This window comes from Schistocerca nitens, chromosome 8, assembly GCF_023898315.1.
Source record: "Schistocerca nitens isolate TAMUIC-IGC-003100 chromosome 8, iqSchNite1.1, whole genome shotgun sequence".
In the NCBI taxonomy this organism is placed as follows: domain Eukaryota; kingdom Metazoa; phylum Arthropoda; class Insecta; order Orthoptera; family Acrididae; genus Schistocerca; species Schistocerca nitens.
This window is the reverse complement of record NC_064621.1, coordinates 429,102,665-429,128,099: the sequence shown is the minus strand read 5'-3', so window position 1 is coordinate 429,128,099 and position 25,435 is coordinate 429,102,665. Positions and strand designations below refer to the sequence as shown.

The 25,435-nt window shown below is 37.9% G+C and overlaps 1 protein-coding gene across 1 annotated transcript in view; it reads right to left on the bottom strand.

The window, feature by feature from the left end:
* Nucleotides 1-24,123, bottom strand: part of LOC126198896 (electron transfer flavoprotein-ubiquinone oxidoreductase, mitochondrial) — a 118,676-nt gene extending 94,553 nt beyond the window's left edge. The window contains exons 1-5 of the mRNA XM_049935515.1: nt 23,859-24,123; nt 23,443-23,550; nt 15,029-15,181; nt 6,422-6,580; nt 2,188-2,384 (exon numbers count right to left, since the gene is read on the bottom strand). Coding sequence (XP_049791472.1) covers nt 2,188-2,384; nt 6,422-6,580; nt 15,029-15,181; nt 23,443-23,550; nt 23,859-23,892 — 651 coding nt within the window. The 5' untranslated portion in view covers nt 23,893-24,123. The remainder of the gene's footprint in view (nt 1-2,187; nt 2,385-6,421; nt 6,581-15,028; nt 15,182-23,442; nt 23,551-23,858) is intronic.
* Between the last annotated feature and the right edge of the window lie 1,312 nt (nt 24,124-25,435).

Below are 25,435 nucleotides of genomic sequence, written 5' to 3'. Positions count from 1 at the left end.
ACCAGTGGATACTGAGGTTCAGATAAAAACAGCTTGTGGTTAAAATGCATTTCTTCAAGTTCTGCATATGTTACAGTATGTTGACGTGTTCCTGACACAGATTCCATGCGATTAAAATTAAATAATTAACAGAGGAAAGCATTTATTTTAATAAAAAAAGGGCCTTCAAGGCCCAAGGGCTGTCGACCGGCCACCAAAACCACAAATATGGATGGCAAATAAAGAAACAGAAAAACAAAGTGTGAGATTTTGAAGGTATATTGTGGGGCGGCTGGTGGAATTAGTTGGTGGTATAAAATTTTGTAGAATGTAGAATTGTAATGTAGAAACACTTCCCGGCCGATGCACCATATGTGGGGCGGCGGGTGGCTATTTATCTGTTGTTTATTCAATGAAAAATGTTTTGTTTGTAGAAAAGATGCATTCCTTGCCGTTTTAACCATATGTGGGGCAGCGAGTGGAATTAATTGTTATATAAATGTTCCTATTATTTATGCTGTCTTTTGCCGTTCTCAACACTGGCTCTCTAACTACAATATTGGCAACCAGAAAGTGATTAGCAAAACGTGAAGCCTGTAATTAGAATTCCTAGTGCCCACTTCATCTGAGAAATACACTTAGAGCTACAGCTTAAAGCTCTGAGGAATTAGGAAATTGTCTGGGATTCATAATCAAAAACGATCGTGAAAAAAAAAACCACGTTCTCTATTTTCTGAAAGTCACAGATGAAAAAAAAAAAAAGAATCCACACAATCTGATTAACAGAGCAGTTCAGAGTCTAATGCGCTGATGCAACTATAACTGTCCAAATTAAATGTTTAAGTGAATGCTCGCCATAATTTGATGATTATGTTCATCAAACGCCACGCTAAATAATGGTAGAATGTCTGTCCCGCGGCGGCACGTGAAAATACGACATACACAAACTGAAGATATATCATTAAAGTCATCCCAGAAGTAACACTTCTCTCGAAAATGATTTCATGGTTACGCGTATCCCGAGTAACTTAATACGGCATCCGAGGCTGTTTATAGCAATGACACCGACGCGACGCGACTCCTGACACAGGTGGTGTGCTACTCAGCGTCTGGAGAGAACTTGGGCCTTCCTTCCTCGCGCAGCATTCTTATATATAAAGCCGCGGTGTGGACGGCTAAGGGAACGCCTGATCAAATCGGCTCTCCCAACTAGCCGCTGGGCTAGTAATGCACCACTTTAAGTTACCGAATAAATCATAGCTTCTTTTGCTGATGGCCGATGAAACTCTCAATTTAAATGTGCATTCAACACACAGGTAAGTAATCATAATAAAAGTTTGACGTGGCTAAGTTAAATATTTTGGGCGAGAGAATTAATTTAATTACACTGCACGCAGTAGACGAGCTCTGAACTTGCCCTTTGGAGATACGATATCGCTATACTTTTATAGTTATTCAAATGAAACTTCTCACATCTTTATGGTTATAGCGGATCTCCATTCTACTTAAATATAAACATCCTAGCTTTATTTATTAGCCTACTTAATCTATCTTGCTTCCTTAATTTTTAAGACAAAAACCAGAAAATTATGAATTTCAACTAAAATCTTAATTTGTGAGATCCAAAGTACTGTTTCTATTAAATCATTATGGAAAAGGAATCTAAATATAAAATTTTAAGTCTCTAACTCTTTTCTGTTGCGCCAATGATTTTTACAGAAAAACGTCCAAATTTCGAAAATGGTTAAAGTTATCAAACTGATATTCAACACATATTAATTTAATATTACTCTTGACATGCTAGAAACGTTTCAGGTTATTTGCTAGATTTTTAAAGTATTGCACAACATTTATGACGTCAGAGCTAGTTACAGCGGACTAGGGTGGCACACAATGGAAAGACTGATGTGAATTTACTACGGCGTGAGTAGGCTGCTTCCCTACAATATATGTGTCATTGAATGATGAATAGAAAGCAGGAAAAAGAAAAAGCCTACAAAAATATTGAAGGTAGCAGTAACATCTTACTATCATAGGAAACTGGGCCGTGTAAAGAATTAATGGGCTGCTAGTACTTTTTTTATTAATTTGTACTTTGTGTAAGCTAATATTCAGTGAAGGTAAACTTTTCATCAACTACGATCCAACATGGGTTCCGAACCATGGTGCGGCACAATTTGTGTGTGGATGTTTTAAACATATTCTTACCTTAGGTGAACCATCTTTTGCTATTCCTACATCATTTGTAGCAACACCCTTAAGGCTACCATCTTCATGGAACAGCAGTTCTGAAGCTGCATACCCAGGATACATTTCAACACCAAGTTGCTCAGCCTGCTCCCCAAGCCAACGAACAACATGACCCAGCCTGACAACATAGTTGCCATGATTGTACATTGGCATCCCTGTAACACACACACACTGCCTTGCTTAACACAATAAATCATAAAAAGCTTTTTGTGAAATCAAGAAACTCTATACTTAAAAATATAATATATATTAGAAATAGAATCTGGACAGAAATAAAAGCAGTATATTTTGGCAAGTGCATGGCAAAATTGGAAAGTTTACAGAAATATCTTTAAAAATATCTTCACACAGTTTAAACCATTAAAAAAAAGTAATAAAAAACAATTCAAAACCGATTACCAAAACTTGATACACGTATAAATGGGATCATACTATTTTCTGTTGTGAATTACTTCATGGACACACATATTTTTAATTGTGTTTTTAACCTGCAAGAACTTGTATCTTTAAAAGTTATGTAATCAGTCACATTCCGAGCATTTTGCTCACACTCAGAAAGCAGTCTGAAATGTACCTAATATGTGTAAATTTATAGTATGTTTATTGTTATTTTTGTAATAAAACTCAGATTTTATTATTTTAATTATTTATTTGCAGTGCAAAACAATCAGTATATCTATGCAATTCGCAATCAATAACCTTAGTACAGTTAAAATTCCTGTCTTCTAAAGCACTAATGGAAAAAAATCAAAACAAGTATTTCTTATTTAACTTCTACGACTTAATCTTTCTCATATATCTGAACTTTGCGCATATCATATAATGTTACAGCATGTTCATCCCACAGAAATTTAGGCCAACTAATACATGAATTTTTTGTGTTTCAATTTCATGTCTTGAACAGACATGACATATACCACTGGGTTTTTCAGCATCTGAAAGTTCAGTGTCATTGGTAACTTGCTGTAGAGGATGAGACAGATTTTGGATTGTACTTCTATTCACGTTTTCTTCCGGCTATGCCAAAATTATTTTTTCTTGTCTATCCGTCTATAAAAATATGAAATAAGGTTGATTTACTCATGTCATACATACTTAGCCACTGAAAATAATAAAAAAGGACAATAAACCAAGGGCAATACACAGAAAATTACATTTTAAAATACATTAATAGCAAAACATAATATACTTAACACTGACACTGGCTCAATGAGCTGAATGCTGCATGATGGCAACCGGCCCAACCAGCTGACCTTGACCTCTGCGTGCTGACTGAGCGCGGTAGTGCAGCGATTAGCACATTGGACTAACATTCAGGAGGATTATGGTTCAAAACCACATCTGGCCATCCTGATTTATGTTTTCTGTGATTTCGCTAAACTGCTTGAGACAAATGCTGGGATGGTTCCTTCGAAAGGGCGCAGCCGCTTTCCTTCTCGATCCTTCCCTAATCCAAGCTTGTGCGCCATCTCTGATGACCTTTCCGTCACAAGGATGTTAAAACACTAACCACCTCCTCCTCCTCCTCCTACCCCTCACCCACGTGCTGATAAATGACAACTGTTTGTGCAGGTCAGGAACTTGTAAAACCAAGCTATTGAATGAACAAGAACCATGTAGGCATTGTTGATAAAATGTCGTGTGTTTTAAAATTTCTGTGAGCAACATGCTCATAGCTTGTGGTTTAAAAGTTATCACGTGTCATGACAGTTCCAGTCCCTACAGTTTACATAAATCCATAACTGAAAAAAACATTAAGATATTTTACCAATAAACAAGTACACTGAAATTCGGTCAAGCAGTGCTGACTTTCATTAATAACATGTATTTCTGATGAAAAGGAAATGTATCACTGGAAAAAAAGTCAGCTAAAAGATTATGTAAATGCTGGCCTTTCCAAAAAGTACAACATTTCACTAAGCATTTTAATGATAATGCATACTACAGTTTTTTCCCTTGTTTATTACTGGTTAAAGTCAGCTTCCCAGCACGTAGTACAAGTATATAGTGTTGACAGATTCCAGTTACTAAAGCAGTTGGGCTGCGAGAGGTGAAGTGAGTAGCCAGTTTTTATGTGCAAAGCTGTAGCAAGCAGAATGAGCATTGGCTTTTAAGCAGATGTTAAAGACATCATTGTTGTGATGTACACCATGGTCAACAACCAGATTGTTGTTTTTCCCTTGCTCTATTTGCAAGTGGAACAGGAAGGGTAATGACTAACAGTGGTACAACAAACCCTCTGCCACACACCATAAGGTGACTTGAGAAGTATCAACGTAGATGTAATATACTGGGAACTATGGATGAAGGGCAACAGGCAGAGGCCATATTCCTTGGTTTCGAAAAAGGGTTTGACAAAGTGTCCCACTGCAAACTGTTAACAAAGGTACAAACATACGGAGTAGATTACCAGATAAGTGAGTGGCTTGAAGACTTCTTAAGTAATAGGACTCAGTGCATTGTCCTTGATCGTAAGTGTTCCTCAGAGACAACATTATCGTCAGGAGTGCCCTGGGGAAGTGTGCAGCTGTTGTCTGATGATGAGGTGTGTGGGAAGGTGCTGTCATTGAGTGACTGTAGGGTGATACAGCGTAACTGAATATATAAAAAACCTACTCATCAAGCAGTGGCAGGAGCCAGTGCCAGTGCCTCCTCCTGGCAGAAGGGCTGGAGGGGATGGAAGAAGGGTGAAGGGAAGGAATGCAGAGGTTTAAGGAAAGGGATAGAGCTCTGAAAAGTGGCTCAAAACCCTGGGTCAGGAGAGCTTTACTGGACTGAATAAGAAGAAATACTGATTGTTGGGGTTGAAAGCTTGCATATACAAACCCTTTTTTTATGTGTGTGTATGTGGTCTGCTGTCACCACTTGGTGAGTAGATTTTTTTATCTATCCAGTTACATTATATTGTCAAAAATTGATTATTTTCGTTGTTATGCTGAGTGATACAAGATTACCTAGACAAAATTTCTGGATGGCGCTATGAATGGCAGGTAACTATAAATGTAAAAAAAGTAAGTTAATGCAGATAAGTTGGAAAAGCAATCCCATAATGTTTGAATGCAGCATTAGTAGTGTGCTACTTGACACAGTCAGGTCGATTACATATCTAGACCTAACATTGCAAAGCAATATGAAATAGAATGTGCATTTAAGTATTGTGTTTGTCTACTTTGGTTTATTGGGAGAATTTTAGGAGAGTAAAGGAGACCACATATAGAACATGAGTACTGCTCAAATGTTTGAAATCCTCTCCAGTTCGGTTTAAAGAAAGATATCAAAGCAATTCAGAGGTGGGCTGCTAGATTTGTTACCAATAGGTTAGATTAACAAGCAAATATTATGAAAATGCTTGAGGAACTCGAATGGGAATCCCTGGATGGAAGCTGATGTTCTTTTCAAGGAAAGCTATTAATAAAATTTAGAGAAGTGACATTTGAAGATGACTGCAGAATGATCCTACCACCACCAATGTACATTTTGTGTAAGAACATTGAACATAAGAGGAAGTAGGGCTCACAGAGAGGCATACAAACAGTCTGTTTTCCCTTTCTCTGTTTTTGAGTGGAACAGGAAAGGAAATGAATGGTAGTGGTACCATATACCCTCCATCACACACCATACGGTGGCTTACAGAGTATGTATGTAGATGTAGATGGTGAAGCTTTTGGTTAGCCATGTGGCCATTCACGCTGTAGATGTAGTTAATTATCAGACCTACATAAAATGCAGGAAGTTGCACCATAGCTGGCATGTGATGCAACTGGTTTCCCAAATTTTCATAAAAAAAAATTATTATAATAATATGACACATCAATTTGTCTTACTGTTTGTCAAATATAAAATATTTTTTACAAATTTAAAACACACTGAATTGGGACTGTTGGTTGTATATAATTATATCTTTGTAGAATTTATATCATAAATACACGGAAAATAAATTAAATTAGATCAGTGTTAGGGAGAACTTCTGCAGTGGTTGGTAAGCACATATTTTCCAAAATGGCCCTGTTTTTAATACAGTTAATATACATGTTTAATTAATTGACACTGCCAAAATTATATATGGATGGCATGAGTGAACTCAAAATAGCAAAATAATGCTACAATTAGTTTAACTTCGCTCACATTTGAGCTGTTTTGCATTATAAATACTACATTAATTGCAATGCATAAAGAATCAAAGGTAGCTTACAGCTGAAGATGGGGACTGGTATCCTCCCTTTCTCTGTAAGGTATGCAAATTTGTCTTCCTTAACAGGTGTATTAAGAGGTGCTCCCTTTTCCTTCCAGTCAGGTACGAGCTCATCAAGGGCTACAGGTTCAATGCAAGCTCCAGATAGAATATGCCCTCCTGTAGATAAAATAAATCAACAGTTTTATGCAGCAGAAAGAAATTAAAAACGTTTTCTGTCTGATAAGTAAGGAGTATTTCAAAATGGTTCAAATGGCTCTGAGCACTATGGGACTTAACATCTGAGGTCATCAGTCCCATAGAACTTAGAACTACCTAAACCTAACTAACCTAAGGACATTACACACATCCATGCCCGAGGCATCATTCGAACCTGCGACCATAGCGGTAGTGCGGTTCCAGGCTGAAGTGCCTAGAACCTAATTCTACAGCTTGTATGTAACTTGTTATTGATTTCTAGTTTCATATTAGGTGCTACTTATAACCTCCCCCTCCCTTCCTGTGGCAAGATAAATTTTTGTATTATGTTCAGCTTCATAAGGGGTGCAAGGAGGTCATGACTTAAAAGTTGTAGTCAGTGGATACTGTCATAGGTAATGACTCAGTTACAGTTAGTTAAAAACAGTTTTTAACTTCCATTTCTGTATTGGATGAAACACTTACCACATTAACTTCAGTAAAGGATTTTAATACTGAGGCAGACAGCATCAGAGCAGTAATCATTTCAACCTTCACTCAACTTAATGTTTTAATTATGAGTACATGAATAGCATTTTACGTGGCTAAGGAAGCTCATATCCAGCATTTGCTAATGAAGTTTTGGGTTTCCTGTAATTTATTTTCTTTACACTATTATTCATAAGAATTTTCTGAGTGTCACCCCAAGTTGTTTGCTTTCTGTTTGACAGGATATTTCAATGATTGCTGTAGATGTCTTATTTTGATGCTCTTAAGTGATGAATCTCGATGCATATACTGATCTTAGCACTTGAAGACGATTAGTAGTGGTTTCATTTTTTTCTATTTGTTAACACACAATTTTTATGTAATTCTTATTGTGTACTCTTTTTTTAGTATTATATTTACAATTATGGTGTGAATTCATGGTCACCTGATAATGTTATGATTATTAAGTAATTGTAACTATACCTGTTTAATTAAGAGCTTCTTGTAAAATTTCACATAAGATTTGTGGACTTGATGTTCCAATAACATTATATTTGTTAATTATTTTGTATCACTCTCCTGCATAATTTATTATTTGTCATGTACTTATAGCACATTAACATGTCAGTGATGTACTAAGTATGTCATTTACTGTATCTTGGTCCCATAAGTGTTTCTCTTGTCATGTGTCCCATAGTGCCAGCTGACTTACAAAATGTTTTCTTATTGGAACAGCTTGCCCTAGTCTTTCAGTTTTCACTTACTTGATATCAGTAACAGTTATACGGTACTACGTATTAATTCAGGTTCATGGAATGTTTGAACTTGTGTATGGTAGTAAGGTTTATCTACCTTTTTTTTATAATTGACTCTTGTCAAACAGTTCTTTGAAAGTGGTTGATACAGGATAGTTTCTTTATATAAATGGTAAATTCCACAGTGGACACATCACAGATGACAGTTCATTTTTTTTCTGCTAGTTAATGTGAGAGTGAGAGGCAAGTGTTTGTTATGAAACATAAGCAATTTACAAACATGCCTCACAAGCACTGCTCATCAAAAACTCATGAAATATTCGTTTGTTGTCTCTAATCTCAAAACAACAAATTTAGAATACTGTACAGTTCATATAATTCTGACTCTAAAAGTTTGTTACACTTCGTATAAATGGAATGTCACACAGGGAAAAATCAATATGTTTTGTACACCTAGGAATATGAATACTGGCGTAAAAATGAAGAAGTAATGTCCCACATTTTACAGAAATTGATCAAAAATTGAATGCAGTTACTTGACTGGAATTCTGAGAACAACCCACAAATGTTTCTCTTATTAATTTTCTTGTGTGATCTTAAGTCCTGTTGCAAATCACAGTTACCAGTAATGTTAACTGTTCAAAAATTGTGATATTGTCATACATTCTGTTTGGTTTCAACTCTGTGCCCAAGCAATCGAAAGCATGTATAAGCACTTAGAGTTAAATTTTTTTCCAAAAGTGTGTGATACTCCAAGCTAAAAACCAACTTGCCAATCCAAGCTGAACAAATATTCATATTTTCACTAAATGATGTTAATATAGAAAAATATCACAAAAAACCAGTCATTCAGTCAAAATTAAGTTCAAATATTCCCCAAAATTAATTAATTATAATGCATGAAAATATAACCAATAATTAACGCACTCTACAACTACCATGAACCTTCCCATGTTCTTGTAATTTTTACTTTTTTCAACCACCAGTTTCTTTGGGAAAGCGATAATTCACATAAACATTTGTTAAGTTTGGTGGCATCATCAAATGGAAGATACGTGATCTGTTACAATTTTTTTTATATTCATGATAGGGACTGAAAATCCTTTAAGTCAAGGTCACACATGAAAGCTTCTTTATTTGGATGTGTTACTAATTATGGCTAAAAATCTAGCTATCTTCAGATCTAAAATGTAAAACACATTTTTTTTCATGTTAGCAACATACAACAGCTTACAGAACTGCACATAATATTGTAGCAGGGTTTGATAGTGTACATGATACTGTAAAGTAAGATGACTGGTAAATCCTACAGTTTACTGATAAAACCTAACATCTGCCATTGATGTGTGGTAATAGTCTAAAATTTCTTATTTTATGCATAGATTTTGAACTTTCACTAAGAGACATTGCCAAATCTTAGGATTTACCTATGCAAACTGGTAAAACCATATTCATTAAAAATAAATTACTGAATTTGTTTTTTATTGAACCTAAAATTAAATTTTTTAAATATTCTTGAGTTATAGCCTGGTTATAAAAAAAGAGTATTCCAGATAAAAATAAGTGAAAATTAAACAAAAGTGTATAAAAATATTATCTTGTAAACGTTAATTTTTGTTACAGAGTTGACTGTTGTGATATTTAAAATTATATAACAAGGAAGACAATTTGCACAAGCATTTTTTAATTGAACATTTTTTAATACAGTTGCATTTTCTGAACCCTTGACCTCCAATGAAAGATAGTTTGGCAATCACTTCTTGTATACTAATTTCTTCTCTTCCTACTTCTTTGACACTGATAAAAGGTTCCCAGTGTACAGTAACTTCAGTTTCTCCACTTTGGTACCAAGCTGATAAAATTCGTCACTGTGAATGTTTATCTCCACTGCTATTATTAATTTTGCATCAATTTTTGAGTGGCCTTTATCTAGTACTTTAATTCTCACTTTCTGTCCACATGAAGGTTTTGGAATTTTGTAGCATGAGGCTGGTTTAATTTTCTTTGATTGCAATTGAAGACCTTCTTTATTAACACAGCTGGACATTGTCTGCATCCTGTCACAACCATCAGTTGGTGCCAGTTTCTTGTGTTAACCATCATCAAATCCCATGTCTCTTATACTTCTTAACCTGCTACAAGCGTATTTCTACCTGTGTTCCTTCTGTTCTAGTACTGATTCACTGGAATCAATTCCTCTACCACCATCTTTACTATCTTGTGAGTCAGTCATCGTCATGTTTTAACACCGTTTCCAAATGTTTTTCAGTGTTTACATTTTTTATTAAATTACTTGGAAGAACTGAGTTAGCAGTGCCCATTTTTATTGGAGTGGCAAATATGGCTTCATATGGTTAAATCCTATCCCTTCATGATAAGCCCTATTTTTCATTGCTCACACGGACCTTAATCCCTCACACCATTTTGAAGTTTTATCTGTTTCCATCCACTGTGATAACATACTTTCAACATCTTTATTTGCTCTTTTGACTGATCTTCCAAGACTGGATTTGTCTTAGTTTCCCATGGACTACCTTTATATCGTTCCACAATCCAAATTAACTTTGGAGGACTTGGTTGCAAAATTCTCTGACATCATCAGAATGAAGGCACCGAAGGTACTGAAAACATCCAAAAGGTGAAATGCTACTTCATCAGCCCTTTTAGAAGTTAGTGCTCAGAGGATAACAAATTGACAGATTTTGTCAAATGATTTATACATCCCTTTTCAGTTTCTTCTTTTTTTGAAGGTTCACATAACCTCGTATAACTAATGAGCAAACCAACAGTCATGTTCTTGTACTTATGATTCAGTTCCAGCATCATTCGAATTCAACTGCCATGGCTATAGCAATGTGGGTCTCCAGTATTATGTTAAACAGTTCATTAAAACAGATGTAGTAACAAATTTCTTCTTTTCCAGCAGACACTGTGAGTTTCTCATCACCTCCAATTTTGAGATCATAATATTGTTTCAAACATCTGTAGTGAACAGATTTTTTTTATCAACAATGGTTTTTGTATTTTTACTTCACTTAACAGAATATTATATTACTCAGTAGTTACACAAAAGTTGTCCTCCTCCTTAATCACTGATTCACTTAAATGTTCACAAATTCCGTTATGCATAACATCTATCATTCTGATACAACGCTGCACTAGAAACACCAATACTAGAGTCTCTGAGATGGCCGTACGATACCTGACATGCATAGAATAAGAAATTTTGAACTGTTACCACAAGGCGATGGTAAATGTCAGGTTTTACTCGTAAATCATCTTTCTTTTACAGTAACATACACATAAATTAATCACATAATATATACCAAAAACCATTCTTGATTAGTGTTTGTGCCATTATGTCTTCACAAATTGTTAGAATCTTCCTTAAATGACAACATCCATACATGGCATTGTTAAAAACAGCTTTTCATTGTATTTGGCCCCTGCAATTGAACAATGGTCATAAAACTGAAAATATATATTAATATAGAGAAGAGGCAGTGAAAATAAAAGAACAATATTTGCACATGGAATTACCCACTAAAATGACTTAATGTAAAATCATCTCACCAAAGCTGTTATTCTGTTAAAGCTTAGCAACTGACACAATCTGTATTTGCCTCAACTCATAACAGAGATCCTCATATGTATGTTGCTATAACGTTGTACATGTGAATAGTATGGCACTTGATGCCCATTACATCATTCAAGAAATGCAACATTCAGCATATACACAGTATACACATGTGTGGCCGGTGCTGTAGCGAAATGGTAATCAATGGCCACTAGGTTTTTACACGTTGCTTGAGGCGAAGACTGCTAGATGGTGCTAACAGCTGACTATATAACTTACATAAAGTCCACATTCTGACATCATTATAAGGAACAAAATATAAATGCATTTAAAATTTAATACGTGACATCCTCACAGCTCGTCTTGTGGTTAAACCAATATGAATTTAATGATGATAATTAGCATGATAGGAATCTCCTGACATTATATAAACCAAGCGATATAATTTTATGTACTACTTGATAGTATTTACAAAGGCCAACAACCCGTTGTAAAATATCAGTATGATAAACATATTACATAAAATTATATCACTTGGGTTAACTATAAGATGAGCTGTATTGTTCAGTTATTTAATTATAAATACCTAGTGGGCATTAGTCCCCACAACAGTACTGGCCACACATCTGAATGTTGCATTTCTACAACACTGTCATGGGCATCAGGTGCCATACTGTTCACACGTACTGCGTTACAGCAACATGTATCTGAGGATCTCTGTTACGAAGTTTTAAAGACATAACGCCTTTGGTAAGATGATAGCTTTCATATTTAGTCATTTTACTGGGATGGTTCCTGACACACATACTGTTCTTTTATTTTCACTACCTCTTCTCTGTATTAATGTATATTTTCATTTTTGTAGAGTATGTGAACAATGAGTGAAACCATACAGGCATCACACTAATCAAAAATGTTTTATGGTGTGTATTCTGCATTTAATTCATGTCTATACCTTTGAACACTGCTACAGTATTATGACCAGTTCTGTAAGCTGTTGTTGTTGTTGTTGTTGTTGTGGTCTTCAGCCCTGACACTGGTTTGATGCAGCTCTCCATGCTACTCTATCCTGTGCAAGTTTCTTCATCTCCCAGTACCTACTGCAACCTACATCCTTCTGAATCCGTTTAGTGTATTCATCTCTTGGTCTCCCTCTACGATTTTACCCTCCACACTGCCCTCAATTACTAAATTGGTGATCCCTTGATGCCTCAGAACATGCCTACCAACCGATCCCTTCTTCTAGTCAAGTTGTGCCACAAACTTCTCTTCTCGCCAATCCTATTCAATACCTCCTCATTAGTTATATGATCTACCCATCTAATCTTCAGCATTCTTCTGTAGCACCACATTTCGAAAGCTTCTATTCTCTTCTTGTCCAAACTAGTTATCGTCCATGTTTTACTTCCATACATGACTACGCTCCATACAAATACTTTCAGAAACGACTTCCTGACAGTTAAATCGATACTCGATGTTAAAAAATTTCTCTTCTTCAGAAATGCTTTCCTTGCCATTGCCAGTCTACATTTTATATCCTCTCTACTTCGACCATCATCGGTTATTTTGCTCCCCAAATAACAAAGCTCCTTTACTACTTTAAGTGTCTCATTTCCTAATCTAATTCCTGCAGCATCACCAGGCTTAATTCGACTACATTGCATTATCCTCGTTTTGCTTTTGTTGATGTCCATCTTATATCTTCCTTTCAAGACACTATCCATTCCGTTCAACTGCTCTTCCAGGTCCTTTGCTGTTTCTGACAGAATTACAATGTCATCAGCGAACCTCAAAGTTTTTATTTCTTCTCCATGGATATTAATACCTACTCCGAATGTTTCTTTTGTTTCCTTTACTGCTTGCTCAATATACAGATTGAATAACATCGAGGAGAGGCTACAAGCCTGTCTCACTCCCTTTCCAACTACTGCTTCCCTTCCATGTCCCTCGACTCTTATAACTGCCATCTAGTTTCTGTACAAATTGCAAATAGCTTTTCACTCCCTGTATTTTACCCCTGCCACCTTCAGAATTTGAAAGAGAGTATTCCAGTCAACATTGTCAAAAGCTTTCTCTAAATCTACAAATGCTAGAAACGTAGGTTTGCCTTTTCTTAATCTTTCTTCTAAGATAAGTCGTAAGGTTAGTATTGCCTCACGTGTTCCAACATTTCTACGGAATCCAAACTGATCTTCCCCAAGGTTGGCTTCTACCAGTTTTTCCATTCATCTGTAAAGAATTCGTGTTACTATTTTGCATCCGTGACTTATTAAACTGATTGTTCGGTAATTTTCACATCTGTCAGCACCTGCTTTCTTTGGGATTGGAATTATTATATTCTTCTTGAAGTCTAAGGGTATTTCGCCTGTCTCATATATCTTGCTCACCAGATGGTAGAGTTTTGTCATCACTGGCTCTCCCAAGGCCATCAGTAGTTCTAATGGAATGTTGTCTATTCCCGGGGCCTTGTTTCGACTCAGGTCTTTCAGAGCTCTGTCAAACTCATCACGCAGTATCGTATCTCCCTTTTCATCTTCGTCTACATCCTCTTCCATTTCCATAATATTGTCCTCAAGTACAGTGCCATTGTATAGACCCTCTATATACTCCTTCCACCTTTCTGCTTTCCCTTCATTGCTTAGAACTGGGTTTCCATCTGAGCTCTTGATATTCATACAAGTGGTTCTCTTTTCTCCAAAGGTCTCTTTAATTTTCCTGTAAGCAGTATCTATCTTACCCCTAGTGAGATAAGCCTCTACATTCTTACATTTGTCTTCTAGACATCCCTGCTTAGCCATTTTGCTCTTCTTGTCGATCTCATTTTTGAGACATTTGTATTCCTTTTTGCCTGCTTCATTTACTGCATTTTTATATTTTCTCCTTTCATCAATTAAATTCAATATTTCTTCTGTTACCCAAGGATTTCTACTAGCCCTCGTCTTTTTACCTACTTGATCCTCTGCTGCCTTCACTACTTTCATCCCTCAGAGCTACCCATTCTTCTTCTATTGTATTTCTTTCCCCCATTCCTGTTAATTATTCCCTTATGCTCTCCCTGAAACTCTGTACAACCTCTGGTTTTGTCAGTTTATCCAGGTACCATTTCCTTAAATTCGCACCTTTTTGCAGTTTCTTCAGTTTTCATCTACAATTTTCCGTATCTGCATAATAAACTGTTTCAAGTCTAGGAAACAAGTCATTATCATGTTCCAATCAACAATAAAGTTATAGAACCTATTTACCATAACCTACTATCCTTTAATATGTCACACTAATTGACTTTACATTCATTAAATTTAATTTTAAAAATGTAAAAAATGGTCAATTTCCTATACATTTGTTATTATCCTACCAATTAATCTATGACCTTTTATAGCTGACCTGCCGAAATGTTACTTGTATTATTCTTTGAAAATACCTAGGTCCCACTCCCTTGGCAGTGTCGATGGCATTGCTATTGTGTTTAAAACTTATGTTTAATTTCTACAAATAACTATAATATAACATTATGTACAGTTTATAATCATGTCAAATGAAGCATGTCAGTGATCTGGTCAGAGGTATTTAGTTCAAAATAAGATAAAAACAAAGAAAAGCATATTCTCTCACCTATTTCTGCAGCTTTCTCTACAAGAGTTACTCGTAGCTCCTTTCCACTTTTTTCTGCCAGCTGTTTTAGGCGGATTGCCGCAGACATTCCAGCTGGACCACCTCCAACAATGAGGATGTCTGTCTCATCAACATATCGTTCCATATTGACATCTGTGTAACATGCATTAAAAGAAAAGCTGAAGTAATTCTTTAATGAGGAGACACACTTGAAGTGTTTAACAAAACTATAAATTTATGTACATTCTGTAGGAGAGTAGTACAGTATATGTTCCTTCATTTGAAACCATGTGAACATCTGTGACTAGTCAAAACTAATGAATTCAGTCATAGTCTCCCAGCATATAAGTTTCAGGTCTTAACAGATATTCCCTGCAGTGCTTACACTGCTTAAGATAAAGAAATTTCATCTGTGTAGCAACCATGGTGTTGCGGAGAAGCAGAGCCTTCAGAGTGTTGTGTCCCTCATAGTTTTTGGACACACAGCATCATACAGTTTGGAAGAGCTACACAGGAACTAGAAGCAGGACAAAGCTTTAGGACTGTCTTCAGGTTACACTGCAGCAATGCTCTCAAAGAGAAACTTTCTGTTCACCCCTTATAAAAGAGATGCCAAAGAAAGAAATTCATGTGAAGTAGTCCTAAACATCTTTTCTGAAATTTACCTTTAGCAAATGGTTACATATCAGTGTGCGACAGCAATATCTTAATTGTTGTTGTCATCAGCCTAAAGACATTTTTTTTGTATTATTTAGCTAACTTGGTCCTAGTATGTATGAACATAATAGAACTGTATGTTAGTTATAACTGAGTGATGTATTGCATGTGTTGGGTCAAGGACCTCATATTCAGGAAGATGGAGACTCATGTTCTCTCCGGCTGTCATGACTTAGGTTTTCAGTAGTTTTCTGAAATCACTTTCAGCAAATGCCCAGATTGTTACTACAGAAAGACCAAGGAGCCAAGCACCTGCCCTGTCCTCTTCTCATTAAACACATGTGGTTTTTTTCACATGTCTGTAATTATGGCTTATGTTTTCCTCATATTAAGCCATCAGATCTGAAAGCATTGTAAAATGATCCTTTAATGAATAAATACATTTTTTCCAGTGTGTGTGTGTGTGTGTGTGTGTGTGTGTGTGTGTGTGTGTGTGTGGTTGAAGTTTTGGGTGCTCAATGGCGAAGTTATCAGCACCCTTACACTCATTAAAATCTCATGCACTCAAATTGACTATACAGGCACACTATCTCAAATGCGCCAAAACAATGGAGAAAGAGTGCTCTGGGCCTTTGCAGTAACCATGGTGGCAGTCGATTAAAACCCCCGATGTGAACCTGTACATACCCCACACCCAGGGACTCCAGCACACATTTTACACAAATCCCAAATGGCCTCACCGCCTGTGAACAATTCGTAAAAAGATGTTCCATAGGTAGATGAGCTGCACAGTATGGTATGCTGGGGAACTAGGAGTAGCAAGGAGGTGACACGCTTGGTGTTCCTTGAGGAGCTGTCACTGGATGGTAAGTGGCAGTTTGCCAGCCTTAGCACTAACACTGGATATGGGGCTGGTCCTGTAAGTGCCTGTGGATGGCTTGATGCCCTCATGGTGTACAGGTACAAAGGCCTTGCTGGCCCATACACTGTGCACCCACAGTCCAGCTGTGATCAAACAAATGCCCTATAAAACCTGCACTTCAAAATGTTCAATGCCTTCGGGCCCATGCCTTCAGGTTCTTCAAGTGTGGCAACCATGACAGCTTGGAGGAAGAAATGAGGACCAAAAGCCACACAGAGTCTTTAAAAGGGAGAAGGTATTCCACATACGCGAGTCAGGTAAATTAAAAATACGACAAGAATGATTAAACTGAATATACACACACTTTTCTGCAGAAAACATAAAACCAGTCATTGCAGCCCACTCCTCCAGCTTCTTCAATGTAAGTGGCACCTGAAGAGTTGCTGTTGCAATACTAGAGGAAGAACAGGGAACTGCAAAATCGTCCACAAGTAAGGAGCACTGTACAGGACTCCGTACAGTAGATGTGATACTGTATATGGCTACGGCAAAGAGGGTAACACTTAAAACACTGCCCTGAGAAACATCATTCTCCTGCTTGGAATTATTCCACAGCATGTCCCTGACTTTGTACCAAAAAAGCACTTTGGTAGGAAGGACTGAACAAAGATGGGGAGATGACTGCGGAAGCCCCATTGGTGGAGCTGCCCTAGAATAAGTAGTATCGTGTCTCTTACTGATATCAAAAAATATACTTACACAATGATGTTTATGTAGGAAAGCCTGCTGATTAACCACCTCTAGCACAGCCAGGTTGTTGACAGTGCATCAAAATCTCCTGAATCCACACTGAGAGCAACTCGAGCTGCCTCGTCTCCTACATCCAAAGCAAGCAACAGTTAACCATTTGCTCCAAAGTCTCTCCTACACAGCTTGTTAAGGTGATGCTCTGGTAACTACTGGGACGTGTGCAGTCCTTTCCTAGTGTGAAAAGAGGTATCAGAATTATCTCTTTCGATGAGATGGGAAAATTGCTGGTCTGCCATGTAAGATTAAAACATCTGAGGAGGATTTCCTTTGATACCGCTGACAAATATCAAAGCGTGCTGTACCAGATTTGGTCATGACTGGGTGCAATATCACAAGCTGCAGACAGTGCCGAATCCAGCTCCCACATGGAGAATGGGCAGTTACAGCTCCATCCAGTAAGTGCACACAGAGGGGGTTGTAGTCACTGGAATGAAGGCCGCCAGTGACTTCCCACTGAACAGAGTCCACTAGGGCTGGAGAGCAGAAAGAGAGAACGATGGCTGAGAATGATCTTGTAGCAGCACAGAATTGGGTTGGAGTACCAGTGTTGAGGACACAGCTCATGAGACATCATGAGGCTCTCCAATACCTGACCCTGAAAGCAAGCAGAGGTTGAATCCACAACATATGATGGGCACTGAAGTCTCCCAGTAGGAGAAATGCTCATGGCGGTTGTTCTATAAAACCTGTTACGGTCTCTGAGTCAATCGCATCATGTGGAGGTAATTATAGTGAGCAAATAGTGATCCTCAGACATACATGAACCTCAGCCGCAACCACTTGCAGGTCAGTAGCGAGGGAGAGAGCAGAGGAGTGGTACGCATTTTTGACAGAGAGACCCCTCCCTTGGACCTTCCACTAGTCAGGTCATCCTTATGGTAGAATGTATGCCCCCTTAAGACAGGGGCATCAGATGCTTCAAAATTTGTTACCTGTGCTAGCAGTTTCAGTTTCTCCTATGTGTCCTGAACCCACTGATGTTCCACTGCAGTATGGAAGCCATTTTAATGGTGAGGTTTTACTCTGTCTTCTCCCTTCTCGTTCCTCTGTGGTGGTGATATGGGACCAGAGGAGGGGGGGGGGGGGTCACTTAAGGGCCTTGCTGGTACCCTGAGGCAAACTCTGACATTCATACTAGTGATGGAATCATCTTCCTCAGATCCATCAGACAGCAAAGAGGTCATATGGCTAGATGCTTTGGAGCAGACTGCTTTGGCCATTTGACCTTTGTCCCCAGCTTGGCTGCTGGATCTCTTCCAGTGTCTGCTGTGAAGGTTTGCTGTTTACACTGACATTATGTTTGGCAACATTCAATGCTTCAGCGACAGCGACCAGCAGCGCAAGCTGGCAGCTGATTTAAAGGTGCAGGTAGATGCGTCCTGCTCAACAGTCGTAGTCTGGATGCTAACACTTACCTTCTGGACAGGCTGCTTCAACGCCAAGGCAAAATACTTGACACAACTTGGTGGCCGAGTGGCCTTAAATTCATTCTTTCCATCAGAGTAAGAGAAATGTTGGGTAACTGTAATTTCTTGAATCTTTTCTTTTTCAGCGAAGACAGGACAATCCCTGTTCCAAACTGCATGGGTCTGGGAGCAATTAAGGCACCTGGGTGGCACTGTGCACTGGAAACTGTTTGTGTGCCGCACTGCTACAGCATCCACATGTAGCCCGACCATTACATCCCATAGTGGTGTGACCAAAGTGTTGGCACTTTAAGCAGCATATTGGATTTGGGACATATTGATCTTAACTCAAGGTGGAGAAAACCTGCTGCAATATAGTCCACCAATTTGAGTATACTGAATGTCAGAATAAATGATACTGACTTTTGGAGCTTCCCATAAACCCTTTTCATAACATTTTGGACTTCAGTCGCCCATGCACTTTCCCATTCCTGTTGCAGTTCTTTTGTATCCACATCCATAATGTCCCAACCTCTTACAACACCTTTAACACTATCAATCCAGTGTGCAGCTCATTGGTGATGGAATATTCTCCAAGTATCTTGGCATTCAACAGCTTCTGTACTTGGGGAGCCTCCATAGTCTCCAGCAGAAGAGCACCATTCCGGAGCCTCTTGATAGATTTGAGTAGCCCTGCAAGTTCCTCAAGAGCTTTATGGATATAAAGCAGTGACAATTTTTCAAAAAAACTGTCCACACATTCAATCACAACAAAAACGTTTTATACCACAGGATGTGGTCTGTTACTTTGCTTACTGTTGTTGATAGTTTGAGATGACCCAGGTGGTCTAGCCACATGATGTCTCTTTTGGGTGGTAATATTGCCCAATGGCCCACCCAAGCTGCTGACAGTAGAAACATGAGATTTAGGCTTCATGGTGTTCCCACAAGCAGGTAGGGAAGACAGTCCACCCAGGCAGGGTCCCACTTGCCTGTGTAAGCCTTATACAACTGAGGTGCAGCAGGTTCCCCAGAGGTTGCCCGCTGTTTCTTTTTTATCGGTCGCGCAGTTCCAGACTGAAGCGCCTAGAACCGTTCGGCCACACTGGGCAGCTCCTGCACTTCACTAATTCCCTCTATATCTAAGCTCAACCTATCTTAAATTCTCTTTATCTGTCTACCCTACGAAGGTATCTAACATTGCACACTACGACATGTAGAATCACACATTTGTTTTATCCTATGACAACTTTCTCCCTAGCAGTCCAGAGATACGAACTGGGGACTATTTTACTTCCTCTAAGATTCAGAATTCTTCTGCAGCATATTTGAAAAGCTTCTACTCTCCTCTTGCCTGTACAGTTTAGTCCATGTTTCATTTCCATATAAGCCTATACAAAAAAAGTATGTCTTGGATTTCTAGGTGCTCCACTTATAATTTGTTTACCTGTTTGAATGGACATAAATAACTTATAATGCAAAAAATGGTTCAAATGGCTCGGAGCACTATGGGACTCAACTGCTGAGGTCATTAGTCCCCTAGAACTTAGAACTATTAAACCTAACTAACCTAAGGACATCACAAACATCCATGCCCGAGGCAGGATTCGAACCTGCGACCGTAGCGGTCTCGCGGTTCCAGACTGCAGCGCCTTTAACCGCACGGCCACTTCGGCCGGCTACTTATAATGCAAACAAAACATGTAACAGATACTCCAAACTGTGATTTTGTTGCACCTTTTTCCGGTGTTAACATTATTTGTGTTATTTTTTCTTCTTACACACCTTAAACTTCTTCAAGACAGTATTGTTAATCCTATTTTGAGGTCCACTGCTGAATATTTGGATTTTGGCCTGAAAGAGTTTCTCACTGAGTATGTATTCAGAAGTTTGCCCAGCACTTTGATTTTTGAAAATTATCAAGAGAGGCAAGTACATTCCATCAAGCCTGAAGTGGGCAGGTATGTGGAACAGCTGTTTTGAGGATTTGCGTTATCTAAAGGAAAATAATTTTTTTTATTAACCACCTAATGAAATTCAGATATCAGCACTATTTCATTGACAGACTTTCATGTTTTTTTTACATTCCCTTTTGGTAGAATACAATGAAGGTCCACTCGTGACTCCCAACCCCCCCCCCCCCCCCCACGCTCAATCTCTTTTCCAGTTCATAGTAGTAGTAGAAAGTGTATTCGTTCGCAGATCTCTTTTACAAGGATACTGAGCATGTGTTGATATTGTAATTTAAGAACATTAAAAATGAAGTGATTAACATTACAGGCATATAAAATACTTATAGGTCTAGAACACTGAGAATGGAATGGGATGTGTAGTACCTTTATTTCCAAATATTGCCTATCAATAGGCATCATAGTCATCCTTATTGTGTTTTATTGGTAACAATTAATGGCCTCCCAGTTTCTTTAATTTTTTGTGAACACCGCCAGTGGGAAAAAGGAAAATTCTAGTGAAACATACATGCAGTCATAACACCTACATTGTAATTGAAGACATGTACAGGCAAACCCTAGCATAGTCAAAGTTTTACGTGACTAAAATGAAACATTTATAGCGACTAAAAAATGTGTTTCAGTAATTGCGTACAAAGTGTAATTATTAATAACTGATAGAGCAGCTACTGATACCATGTACACACAAATTGTGAATTATTTGTGACGTATCAGTTAATGTTGCTGAATCCCTTCAAGTGAGTCATAGTTAAAATGTTGATGTAACTGCATTAATGAAAATGTTTTTAGAATTATGCGAACTGCTTTGTCTAGAGCATGTCACAAAATATGCCCAACTTGCTGCCACTTTCATGCTGTGAAAATTCTTCTCGGCTCAAGACAGTAGAGTTTGTATTTTGATACATTTCTGCAGAAATTTTGACACTTCTCATCCAGTTTTACAAGCCTTCCTGTCATAAGGAGCTCCGTCCATTCCTGTGTAAGTTCATTTTCCAACAGTATCCAGGCAATGAAAGTTCACCATATTATTTTCCTGTCCTCAGTTTGCTTAAAATGCATTTCACCTGAAAAAATTGGACACAGTGTTTCAGAGGAAAATTGTGCAGTACATCTGAAGCAACAAGTATAGCCTACTAGCTTTCTTTTCTCAACTTAGGGAACCAATGACATCAGAAAGCCGACGGTTTCATTGACTGTCTGAGTGTCTGGCATGGAACTAACCTCAGAATGAGGGAACATAACATGTGAGTTGCCACATGGGCCTTGTTTTCAACCTGCATTATCTTCTAATGATGTTAAAATGGCAGTTCAAAACCTGATAGTTATTGGCACCACAGGCATTCCAATCAAAGATCCAAATTCACCTTAGCATACACAGCTGAAATGATAGCTGAAGACATGTACAAGTGTTCACAGTTAACCAATCTCACAGATTCATATTGCATAGTTTCAATCCAGTAATAACAACCTGTTAGCAACAGCATACTTACTAATTCATTGCAGTACAGTTATTTATTCTCTTGGACCTGTTAATTTCTTATGTATAATGCATGCTCATGCTTGTTGAATATAACTGAATGTGGTTACGTCGTGAAGGCTACACTGTATATTCAGTTTACAGGGAGAACTAGAATGCTTATGTAGACCCTACACTTATTTCAGTGCAATCCCACCTCCAAAGAGGACTGACTGTACTATCAAAATACTGCAGAAATGATACTGAAACTGTATCATGTCTTCTTTACACTGTCAAGTATAAGCAGCACACATCAAATGGAATTCTACACATTTTCATTCACAGTGCCTGGGAAACAATAAATAATTCAACTGTAGGCACTATTCATTACACATCATTGTACTGAACTTAGGTAGCATTAGCTTTCAATAATCTTTGTGCTAGGATCAGGAATGAAATATCACTCATTTTCCCCAGTTGACTTCAGAAAATCATAACCTTCATCTGCAACCTTTCAATAATGTTCTTGGAAATGTAACATAGCTTAGGGCCTATTAAATGCTGATTAGCTCATTACATAAGGATTCAGATATGTAAGTTGGGCCCATATTTGGTTCCTTAAAAAAGGTTGAGTATGAATGTAGTAGTATTCATTGGATATTTCCTTCATAAACATGAAAAAAAAACCACACACACTCAAAATGATTAACTCAAAAATCGAACTCAGAAGTCTATAATTCATATTGAAATTTCTATATCCTATTTTCCTCCTCAAAGCTGCAGCGATGTATAATTTGACATCACTGTTCACAACATCTATTTCACACTGTTTATTTGATTAAAGACTTTGTTATCCAAATCACTGGAGACTGCAGACTGATAACCAATAGATTTTTTTTGTGCACTCCTAAATCAGTATCTCATAGCCAGTAGGCCTACAGTAGTTCTCAGTACAAAATGCTGAACCATCACTAAGAAAAGCAAAATGCCCTGGATAATCATAGTATGTCCTTTGTATCAGTTTCCTCTCCATGTACTTTGCTATGCCTTCTCCCTCAGTCCATACCTTGCATTCACAAAAGTTAAATGTATCAAGTATGCCTCTGACAAAAAAATGTTATTTCTAACATAATTTCGACATGAAAATGTTTGTAATGCAATGGGCTCATACTGGGGAAACTCCATGAATTTCTCATGCAAACCTCTAACTAAACTGGAATAAAACTTTTACGTTATTGCGAATGAAAACCTACCTTTCCAGCGTGGGTCACTATCTCTTGGTACGATGGTATAGTGCGTTGTTATTTTCGGCAGAGCTTGTTCTGAGTAATACCTCTTCGCTAGCCATGATAGCCTCTGGCCTGTAAAGTAACCAGAACTAATTAAAAAAAAAAAAAAAAAAAAAAAGGCAGCGTGGGCCTGCGAAAATTATAGGAATGACGATTTATTTTCACATAACACAACGTGACGGGGCAGTGCATTAGAAACCGACTAAACACTAGACAATAGCAGATCCCTGACTGAAGAAGCCCTTTTTTCAAGTTTTTACTGGTTGACAAAGCCTTACATATATCATAGAGATCACAAACTTCGTCACAATCACCTCGTCAGTTTTATTTCCCGCAATTAGCTTCAAAAACATGTTATAAAATTCGCGTAACAGACTTACATGTTTTAGAAGTTGTCCCGAAACCCGAAGCCATAAGTACGGTTACTCAAAATACACGAGCCATAGGTTAGGGTCAGAGTCTATTAGGATTACAAACACTTGCCCCCAATATTATGAGTTACCTAAGTGGGTGATAAGTTGAAGACGTCATTGCTTTTCCTCTCCGCTCCCTATGCTGTATCCCAGAGTTTTAAGTTGCAGTTGTAATTGTTATTTTTGATTGTATAGTGTATTTCTGTTCATGCCAATTTGTTTTTATTGAGCGCGTTGAAGAAACAGCTGTTTACTAACTCATGCGATAATTTTTTATTGTGTGGTTTTCTCCACGATTTCTTCCAGTATCTGTTAGCATATTGTACTCTTTCATCGTTTTAATTTTGGCGAATGTGGGTGAGAAAAAGTAGCGAAATTTCGCCTAACGTGTAACAAGTATACAAATTATATCTCAGGCTTTACAAAGTAGAGGTGGCAAAAAATAACGTAACTGATAGAAATAACCGGTTACTGAGAAGTAACGGTTACTGCGATAACCGTTACTCTGATACAGGCAGTTATTTCAATAACTGTCTAATGTCAACAGTGCCTCGCGCCATCTGTTGACCGAAAATCGTACTACGCTTTCCCGTCAACTCATCGGTGATCTGGCTAGGAACTAGGGAGCGGGTAAACCATTTGGTAGGCGTTCTATAGGCCATGGGAAAAACTGTGAGACTGCGCGCCATCTGTTGATAAGAACTGTGTACTATATAGTGCGTCTTCGTTACTTTTAGCACAAACAATTAAATAAAGTTAATCTCCGACAGTGGCTGATAGGAGCTGCAGTACAGGCATTAACAAGTACGGTCGTTCCCTTAAGCCACCGCCTCATATGTCAATTTAGCTTGGACGGGTAGTATAAAGAGAGGTACCATAAGGAATTCGAGCGACTATGGAAATAACTGTCAGGGATCGGTATTTTCCTCTGGCAGTTAACGTTATTGGTTCAAAGTTCTCGCTCTCTGGCAGTTATCGGGCTACCGTTACAGGCATGTCTATTACAAACTACTTGTATCTTCGAAATGTACAGTTTCGCTAGGGAAATTTAGCACTAATTGTAGATGACTTCGAAAACTATATCGTTGATTGCGCTATATTATATCTGAGTAATCTTTGAAGCAACTCAAAAGCGAAGCTCACTTTGCACTTGTCAGAATAGTATCATACAAAATAAGAATGCACTCTACCATCATGACTAAAAGAAACGTCCTGTAATGGAACAGATAGTTCCTGAATTCGTGTTGTACGGTGTCACATGCTGTTACTTGTGAATGCCGCGTACCGGTGCTTATATTTAATAACCCTGTGAATAAGCATACAGAAGGCCTGAAACCCGTATGCTATGTTAAAGCTGGACCAGCAAATATACAATATAGGAAAAACGTCTGCTACGTATCTAAGTTGCCCCTTTCTCTGACTGTCATATAGAAGATACGAGTTCGATCTCCCTGAGTGAGAATGAATTTGGCGATGTGCGGTGAACTGAACGTAATTCGCTCATTCTTGGGTATGTATTGTACTTGAAGTAGCGGTTCCAGTTT